The sequence below is a fragment of the Vespa mandarinia genome, chromosome 2, assembly GCF_050613455.1.
Source record: "Vespa mandarinia isolate Hongniang chromosome 2, ASM5061345v1, whole genome shotgun sequence".
Classification (NCBI taxonomy): Eukaryota; Metazoa; Arthropoda; class Insecta; order Hymenoptera; family Vespidae; genus Vespa; species Vespa mandarinia.
In genome coordinates, this window is record NC_140811.1 from 4,655,001 (window position 1) to 4,665,000 (window position 10,000).

General features: G+C 32.1%; 1 protein-coding gene across 11 annotated transcripts in view; it reads left to right on the forward strand.

The window, feature by feature from the left end:
- The window catches only part of slo (calcium-activated potassium channel slo), an 83,737-nt gene that overhangs the window by 25,394 nt on the left and 48,343 nt on the right, over positions 1–10,000 (forward strand). For 6 of the 11 annotated variants that reach the window (XM_085664782.1, XM_085664783.1, XM_035861598.2 and 3 more), the window contains exon 6: positions 3,779–3,870. The exons of the other annotated variants lie outside the window; for them this stretch is intronic. In XM_085664782.1, the coding sequence (XP_085520908.1) occupies positions 3,779–3,870 (92 nt within the window). The remainder of the gene's footprint in view (positions 1–3,778; positions 3,871–10,000) is intronic. 11 annotated transcript variants of the gene reach the window in all.

The following is a 10,000-nucleotide window of genomic DNA, read 5'->3' on the forward strand; positions in this document are numbered from 1 at the left end:
TCTCTCTCTCTCTCTCTCTCTTTCTCTCTTTCCCTCATAGAAAACGCAAACGCGTGTAGTAAAAAATTACACGGTGCAATGTATGGAGAAGGCTGCGGTCTTAGAAAAAACAAATTCGCACGCGTATTTATCAATCATGCCCTTCGATGTATAAGCCTATATAGAGTGAAGGATTAAACCGAAGTCAACAAAAAAATAAAAAAATAAAAAAGTAAAAAAAGAAAAAAAAAAATAACACAAAAATAAAGTAATGCACGTATCGTCAAATCGAACGGACGAGTAGCAGCGCATCCTTTTCTTGTATTTTAGCGTTTTGAGCGATCGTTCGTTAGTCGATAGTGAGCTTTCGATATAGTATGCTTCGAGGCATATAAAATGTTTCGTTTGAAACGATGAAATTGGAAACTCGTTCGAAAATGCGATCTTTCTCTCTCTTTCTCTCTCTCTATCTTTATCTTTCTCTCTCTCTCTCTCTCTCTCTCTCTCTCTCTCTCTCTCTCTCTCTCTCTATTTATCTATCTCTGTCTCTCTCACTTTTTCTACGTAGATCCCAGTAGTCGAGAATCGATCGAGATATTCGCTGCTATATATTCTTTCACACGTTACTATCACATTAGCGCTATCTAATCTCACTATACTATATACGATCTCCCAAGCATAGTTGCGCTATTATTAATATAGATTATATTATATCTTTATCATAAGGCTTCAGCTTGATATATATACATATATACATGATATATATATATATATATATACATGTAATATATATATATATATTATACACACACACACATATCGAAAATTTTGCAATAAGAGGCCTCGTCAATGAGATCGATCATTTTACTATGGCTCCTTCTCCGTCGTTCACCGACAAGCGCACGCCCACAACCCACTATTATTCGTCGAGGCACGCAGGTAGTCTTAGTTTAATAAATCACGTTTGGAGGACTCTCTCTATATATATTTATACATATACACACGTATATTATACATATATTAATTTCGTCGTACATTCACCATTATTGTCATACATCTTTCATTTATAAATTGTACTTTTTATGAGTTAACACACAAATTTTTAATAAATATATACACATATATATATATATATATTTTTAAACATATTTATATATATATATATTTCTTTATTTATTTATTATATACAAAATACATACATTCACACGCACGCACAGAGAGAGGGAGATTGGTAAATTCTTTAAACGATACACATTGATATCTACCTACTTCCGCGCGAGCGTGTGTGTGTACGCGTGCGTATTAGGAGAAAAAAAAATATCATGATCCGATCTCTCTCGCCGTATATCTATTCATCTTTCTCATTGAATTTATGTTCTCGGGACAATTCATAACACATATTGAATACGCGAAAAAGCACAGGAACGATATCAATTTCATTATCGATCAGAATGTTAATTATGTGAAAAATGTTAATTAATGATCATTTGATATTTAATCCATCGGCTAATGGGGATGGAAAAATAATTCGATATTTTGAATGCCCAAAAGAATATATTTCGGTCGATTCGAAGAACTGGGCCTTACTTTTATATTTACATAAAAAGAAAAAAACAAAATGAATTAGAAAAAATTAATAAATTTTTCATTAAAAAATTCGCTCCTTCGTACACACATGCGCGATGCATAAACGAAATATCACAGCCTCAGTAACGATGATCGTGTTGACACGCTAATATTTAAAAAAGAAAAAAATTTTCTTAAAAAAAGAAAGAAACGAGAGAGAAAATGTAGGAGTCACGTGTGCCCAAGTTCAACCCCCTTTCAAATGGAGAAACCGAAAAACGTTCTTTTTCAACGAGATCGAAAACGCGAAAGAAAAGTGATGTGCATGTTCGAATAGATTATATACTCTCATGGATTTCATGACTGTCTTTTCAGCATCACGAAAATAGAATTCATCGTACTCTTCGAGTTACACTTAAGATTTTCATTTTTCGATTTACGTTCTAAATTAATCCGATTAATGATCCGATTAACGTAAAACGCTGAGAGATTTAAAAAAAAAAAGAAAAAAGAAATTTAAAAATCGGGTGGGAATCAGTTGTACATTCTTTTGATATAAAAAATTATATAAACAATCGTTCTCTCTCTCCCTCTCTCTCTCTCTCTCTATCTCTCTCTCTCTTTCTCTCTGTCTCTTTCTCTCTTTCTCTCTCTCTCTCTCTCTCTCTCTCTCTCTCTCTCTCTCTCTCTATTTTTCTCTAATTTGCTACATTCAAACCTGTAAGGTCCAGTTCGATCTAATCCTGATCCAATTCAAGAATTTGACGAAAGGTCGGTGCGACGAGCCTCACGAATATATATATATATTATGTATAAAAAAAAAAAAAAATTAAAAAAGATAAAAGTAAATAAATAAAGATTACCGTGACTATTCGATAGAAAAGATAAGAAACAAAAAAGAAAAAAAAATGTGAAAGGATAATCGAAAAAAATTTGAAAGGGAAGATATCGAAAGGGGAAAATTGCTATCACTGTTATTACTATTATTAATATTAAAATATTTCTTATTATTATTATAGTTTTTACTATGACGATACATATATATTATGATATCTCACAATAACAAATACCGTGTGGATATTACATATATCTACAATTGCAAGGGTATTTTGAAATAGATTATGCGTGTCGGCACATATACTTGTAGTTTTCGTTAGGCTTTAGGTGTAGGTGTGTAGGACATAGGTGTAGGTATATATATAGCCTCTATTTTATATATATATATATATATACATACATATATATACCCTGCCCTTTTACTTGGAACGTGTTTATCATTATCCACGCATTTTACTAATTGTTCGGGCCGTGGCGCTGATAGCGGTACAGCACTAATAATCGTGTCTCTATGAGTAGCCGCGTTGCCCTGTAGATGAGCCAAAACTTTCTTTCGTTTTTTATATGTAAATGTATGACTCTCCTCGCCCTCGACACTTGAGAGAAAACAAAAAAAGAAAAGTCGAAGAGAAGGACAGGACGACGGGAAATGTATAGAAGCAAAAATAAAAAAAAAAAATAAAAAAATACAAAAAAACAAAAAATTAAAAAAAAATAAAAGAAAGGAATAATGATAAATAAAGTAGAGAAACGTACGGAGAATAAATAATGTATTTACATAGAGAGCGTGCTACGAAACGCGTTTAAAGGCGCAGGAATAGAAAAAAAAAAAAAAAAAAAAAAGAAAAAAAAGATAAACATATGAATGTAACGAAAAAGGAAAAAAAAAAGAAAAGAAGAAAAAAGAAAAAATAACGTCGCACGTGATTTTACGCGACTGTGCGTATGCCACTCGGTATGTCTCCTCTTTTTTTTGTTCTCTCCTTTTTTCTCTCTCTCTCTCTTTTTTTCCTCTTCTTATCGTCGCTACTATTTCGCTAAAAAAAAATGAAAAAAGAAAAAGTAAAAAAAAGAAGAAAAAAAAAATAAATAAACGACCGATGATAAAAAGTGAGTTACGCGAGCGGGAAAAGGGGGACGCGAATGGGCGAAGTCGTGTAAAAAGAAAGGACAAAAAAAAACATAGAAGAAAAAAGAATGGAGGAAAAAACGACCAAAGCAAGAAAAGAAAAATAAAATGAAAAGAAGAAAAAAAAAAAGAAAACAAGAGAATAAAGACAAACACGAACACACAAAAAAAAAAAAAAAATAAAAAAAAAACAAAAAAATTACAGTCAACCCTGTTACACAAGTGTATTGATGCGAGTGTTGTATTCTGTTCTATCACGCGATGTAGGCCATATTCGCCAGTTGTATCCCCGAGATAATTGACCTGATCGGGACGCGAAACAAGTATGGCGGCACTTTGAAGAACGAGCGAGGTCGCAGGTGAGAGACACTACCAGCCAATTAGCTTTCCCGAGTTGAACCACTCCATATGTCCATCCTTCTCACAAGCCACCATCACACCTATTCCAACATTTCCTCGTACACGAGACAGTATGTATAATACTTAAAAACGAAAAGAAAAGAAAAGAAAAAAGAAAAAAGAAAAAAGAAAAAAAAAAAAGAGAGAAGCAAAAAGACAAACGTCTGTTTCTCCGTTTTCTAATGGACTCGTTCCATCTTTATAACATTACATAACATACATCACATAAATGTATAAATCCGCATACATCTACACACGCGCACGTACACACGTTTTCGTTTCTTTCTTATCGCTCATTCTTTTTCCAAAAAAAAATAAAAAAATAAAAAAAAATAAAAAAAAATAAAAAAGTTTTGTTTCATCAGACGTTTTTGTTCGTCAAATTAATTCTATTTGAATTTATGTGAAGTGAATTTTTTTGTCAACATCATCGTTTAGATTTTATATATTAACATACTAACTCTGTCCTCGTGTTATTAAGCCATTCATATACCGAGTTGGCCTAACCCTTTCATGACAACTCACGTTTACTCATCGACCTCATCGATGCGTCGAATTTTCTCCTCGACTACTTGACCACCTGTTCGCTCGTTTATCTTATTTTATAACGAAAACGGTGTACGCGATCTATTACAACAACATAAACAGACATCACATGTTTCATACATGACATTTACGAAATAACAAAAAGAAGAAAGTATATTTCTTCGTACGAAGAAAGTAACAAAGAAACATACAAAAAGAACAGAAAACAAACAATCATTTTTTCCTTTCTTTAATCACACAAACTTAATCCCCTTATCAAATCTCCAAGATAATTTTCCATGAAAATCCCATCGACTCAATCCATTTCTTCTTCTTCTTCTACTACTATTTCTTCTTCTTCTTATTTTATCTTTACTTTATCACTATGTATGTGCGCTTAGAAACTATAACGTTAGCAAGTCACACTAAAATCACAAATTTCCACTTAATGCATCCATATCTGCGAGAGAGGAGTATCTCTCTTTTACAGAATTCAAAAAGGGTCCCTCCGCTAATCAACGAACATCATCGTTTGTGAACTCTAATGAACGTTCCTATATTTCCTCTCTATCCATTTATCAACTTGTATAACTACCAGTTTGATTGCTAGCCCAGATACATACATATATATACATATATATATATATACATACACACATACCTAATCATAGGTAAACCACCTAGTAAACTGATGTTAGCTTGTTTGTGCACACTAACCGCACTTGGAACAAATACAGTTTTCTCCGGATTTGTTTTTTTCTATATACATTTCTTTCTCTTTCTCTCTCTCTCTCTCTCTCTCTCTCTCTCTCTCTCTCTTATTCTACTCTTTCTCTTATTTTTATCGTTCTTATCTCAAGACAGAATTATCCTTTTCTTTATGGAAAGATAAAAGCGTAGAAATTATTTAATTAATTAATTTTCTCGCAGAAACGATCGATTTCCTTCGTTTCTTTCTTTCTAGAACGATTATCACGTTCATTCGAGTAATTGCGAGACATATTTAAAATCTAAGTAAGAGAAAAAAAAAAGAAGAAAAAGGAACATATACGATATCAATGCAGTTCGCAATATAAATTTGAAAAGGAAAGAGAAAAGAAAGAAAAAGAGAGAGAGAGAGACAGAGAGAGAGAGAGAGAGAGAGAGAGAGAGACAGAGAGAGAGAGAGAGAGAGAGAGAGAGAAATAAGAATACGAGAGAAAAAACTGGTGGTTCTTGGTTCTTTTTTCTTTTCTTTTTTTTTTTTTTCTAAGGAAAAATCACGTTTCCTCCTTCTTTTCCTTTTTCTCTCTTTTTCTTTTTCTGCATTAGAACATTAGTAGAAGCATATGAACGCAAACGGTGAGCGTTAGTTGTTCCGTCGTCGTACCCGGAGCTGGGGCTGTATTTCTTCCCGAGTGCAACGAACCAAATGCCGCATGTACATGTCCACCCCACCCCAATTCCAACTTACCTCCACCTCGTTGCATTTCAGAAATGAGATTGAACGCATGCGCGCGTTTACAAACCATACATGTGCGTTGCGTACGGTGGTGGCCCTTAACGGTATGTTCTCAACAATATTTCATTTTTCCTTCTTTTTCTCTATCTATCTTTCTCTTTCCCTCTCTCTCTTTCTCTCTCTCTCTCTCTCTCTTTCTCTCTCTCTCTCTTTCTCTCTCTCACTCTTTCTCTCTATCTTTTTTTTCTCTTGCATCATTCCTGAAAGAGTAACATGAATTTAATGAAGATGCATTCAAACAAAAAATGTTGTAGAGACCGAAACGAAAAAAAGAAAGGGAAAGAATAATTATTAAAGAAAAAAAAGAAAAAATAAATAAATAAATAAATATAAAGAAAGAAAGAAAGAAAGAAAGAAAGAAAAAAAAAACATATTAAAAAGAAGTGACGTCGGTAGGAATTCGTTTTTTTTTTCTCTTTAACGATTTCTTTTTTTTTCTTTTTTTTTTTTTTTTTTTTTTCTTCAACAATTACAAAGACGAAAGCGTGAAAAAAATGAAAAAATGTCGCACGCTTTTCCATGGATTTGTATAAATGTTAACAATGCTCCTTGTTAACAGCCAACACCGTACGCTCGTTCCCGTTTGTATGCGCGCATATATTGTATGTACATACACAAAAAGATATATTATTTTTCTCGTATTTTATATTAATTAATTCGGTGTAAAAACTCTTTGATGTTATTAGACAGCATTTAGTTAACGATCATCACCAATACTAATTTCTTCTTCCTTTTTTATATTTGTCTCTCTATATCTCTTTATCTCTTTGTCTCTCTTTCTCTCTCTCTCTCTCTCTCTCTCTCTCTCTCTGTCTCTCTCTTTCTCTTTCTCTATCTATTTATCTATCTATCTATCAATCTATCTCTCTCTTTTTCTTTCCTTCACCCTCGATCACAAAACCCCCTTATCACCACTAAACTCCGCGTCCGACCTACGTTTTTATTAATCACCGTCAATTAAAACGTGCGAAGGAAGAGACGAAAGACCCGAAATTTTTTCTATAGACTCGTTAATCTCTATGTGTATGTGTATGTGTGTGTGTGTGTATGTGTGTGTATGAGTGCGTGGCTCTGTGTGCGTGTGTTCATACACCATCATATTATCTTTGTATTCTTGTTGTTGTTATTGTTGTTGTTATTGTTGTTTACATATATTTATATAATACGTACGTATACTACATATATATATAAATATAGCGTAAGTGACGATTTATCAGTCAGGCTGTTTGCTAATTAATCGGTTAATCGAAGCGCAGAGCTTTTATTACATTATATTGTATATATACTTTGTGTTAGACAAATGGGAGGATGGATTTTTGTAAATTCTAATTTTTCTTTTCCTTTTTTTTTTTTTTATTTGTTTCTTCTTCTTCTCCTTTTTCCTTTTTTCCTTTTTCTTTTTCGTTATTTTTGTTTTTTTTTTCTTCTTCTTTTTCTTTTACTACGTACACATTTTCCGACTCGTGGAAAATCCGAAAATATGTGGCTGTAATTTTTCGTAAAAGAGAAATGAAAAAAATAGAACATTGAAATGCCTTGACAAATATATGTACATATGTACTGTTTATTTCTTTCTTTTTTTTTTTTTTTTTTTTTAATCTTTCTTAATTCTTTTTTTTTGTTTTTGGTTTTTGTTTTTTTTTTTTTGACACCTATTGTGTGTGTTAGAAGTATTGATTAAAGGGGAGAGAAGTCAGTAAAAATCGTACATATCCGACGGGTCTCTTTTTCTCTCAATCTCTCTCTCTCTTTCTCTCACTCTCTCTCTCTTTCTTTTTTGGTTGATTAGAAAATGAAAAAAAAAAAAAAGAAAAAACGAAACGAAAAAAAAAGGAAAAAGAGAAAGAGAAACTCCCCCGTCAATGTCAACGTCGTCATTGTAGTCATCGTTATCACCTCCTCGTCATCGTCGTCTGTACAACGTTTCTCCTTCGTTGATGTTTTTATCAATCTGATATCGATATCAGAGATATCGACTTTTCTCTTTAAGGCCGATATTTTTCTCATCGAAAAAAGAATGCTCGTTGATAATTTTCTTCTTTTCTTTTATTTTCTTTTTTTCTTTTTTTTTTTTGTTTCCATTTTCGAAACGACACGAGCCTCATAAGAGAAAGAAAAAATAAATAAATAAAAAATATAGAAACTTAAAGAGTAAAACGTTATCACTATTATTTACCACTATTGTATAGTAATTTTCGATGGGAGAAGAAATTATTTTTGCGTACTGGAGACATACTTTTTTTTATCCCGATCAGCACCACTACCACCACCACTCACCATTACCACCGACCACCACCATTATCACCATCATTATCACTATTGCCATCACACAAATCACGATCACGGTTATCACAGTTACACTTTCAGTACTAGCACAAACCGTCGGTATAGTACTCGCGAATATTATTATTTATTATCATCGGAATGCAGGGCGAGAAGACGGAAAAATAATTCGAATCTCAAAAAGCGTGATTCTAAAGCACGTGAGAGAGAGAGAGAGAGAAGAAGAGTAGTAGATTTACTTTTCTCTCCTTCTCTCTCTCTCTCTCTCTCTCTCTCTCTCTCTCTCTCTTTCTCTCGCACGCTAATAGTATGTACATATATACATATAAACCTACCCACCGACACACACACATACATACGTCTAAACATATATTAGAATTTTTATTTCAATCCTCTCTCTCTCTCTCTCTCTCTCTTTTTATTTTTATTTTTCTTTTTTTTTTCTTTTTCTCGACTCTCGAAACAACGTCGATGAATTTCTTATCAGAAGTGGCTAATGAATAACGGAGGAAAAAGAGAGTGGGAGAGAGAGAGAGAGAGAGAGAGAGAGAGAGAGAGAGAGAGAGAAAGAGAGAGAGAATATAACTTTACTCTCACAATATATACATATACGATGTATATGTATATGTATTTAGATAGTGTAAAGACTGTAAGAAAAAGCACTGACGTCTCACACACGTACAAATACACACAGTGAAATGTCGGCCTCCTATTGTAGAATAGATTTAATAATGGCAGTAGGGCTTACATCGATCGACGCCGGCTCACAATGAATTCAGTAGCATTGATTTATATGTGCTTACGCATATATTATATTTATCTGTATAGATGTACATATATATTTATATATATATATATATATATATATATATATATACATATGTATTACGTTACTTTCTTATCAATGCTTTTTTATCAATATCTGTTCGATTCTCGAATAAATCATGTACTGAATTCATTATGAGTTATTCCGTTTTACTTAGATAATTATGATTATTATGAACGGTAGTAGTTTATTAACAACTAAGCATGGTATTATATATATATATATATATATATATATATATATATATATAAAACTATATATATATATATATAGTCTTACGATCATGGATCTTTCATTTTGTTTTTCCTTTAATTTAATTTTTTAGATATCGAGATTAAGTAATTAATTAATTAATTAATTAATTATAACGAAAGTTATGTATAAATCTTGTATATAAAATGTAACAATACTTAATTGCACTATTAGTAAGCAGCACTGCCTTCCTATTCATTGTGGTCTTCCTTTTTTTCTCTTTCTTTCTTTCTATCTCTCTCGTTTCTTCTTTTTTTTCATGATATCGAATTCGTCGAGAATATAAAAAAGAAAGAAAAGAAAAAGGACAGACGTCAGCATTTTCATTATACAACACGCACACACGTGGCACGCAAGAGATTAATTATTATGATTATTATCAATTATCCAAATAGCGGCCGAGTCTTGTGCTTGAGAATTTATATATATATATATATATATATATATATATATATATATATCATTACTACCACAACCACCAGCATCACTACCTCTACTAATCTTATTATTGTGTATTATTATATTATTATTATTATTATCATTACCATTACTTGTTACTTGACTGCAAGAAATAATTTTGTTAATATATATTATATATATATAAAAAAAAAAAAAAAAAAAAAGTACGAGCCTGCATTATCTACTATCAGCGAGTCTTTTGTCCAAATTTCTTGCTACTTTTTCTCTCCCACCGTAATGTATA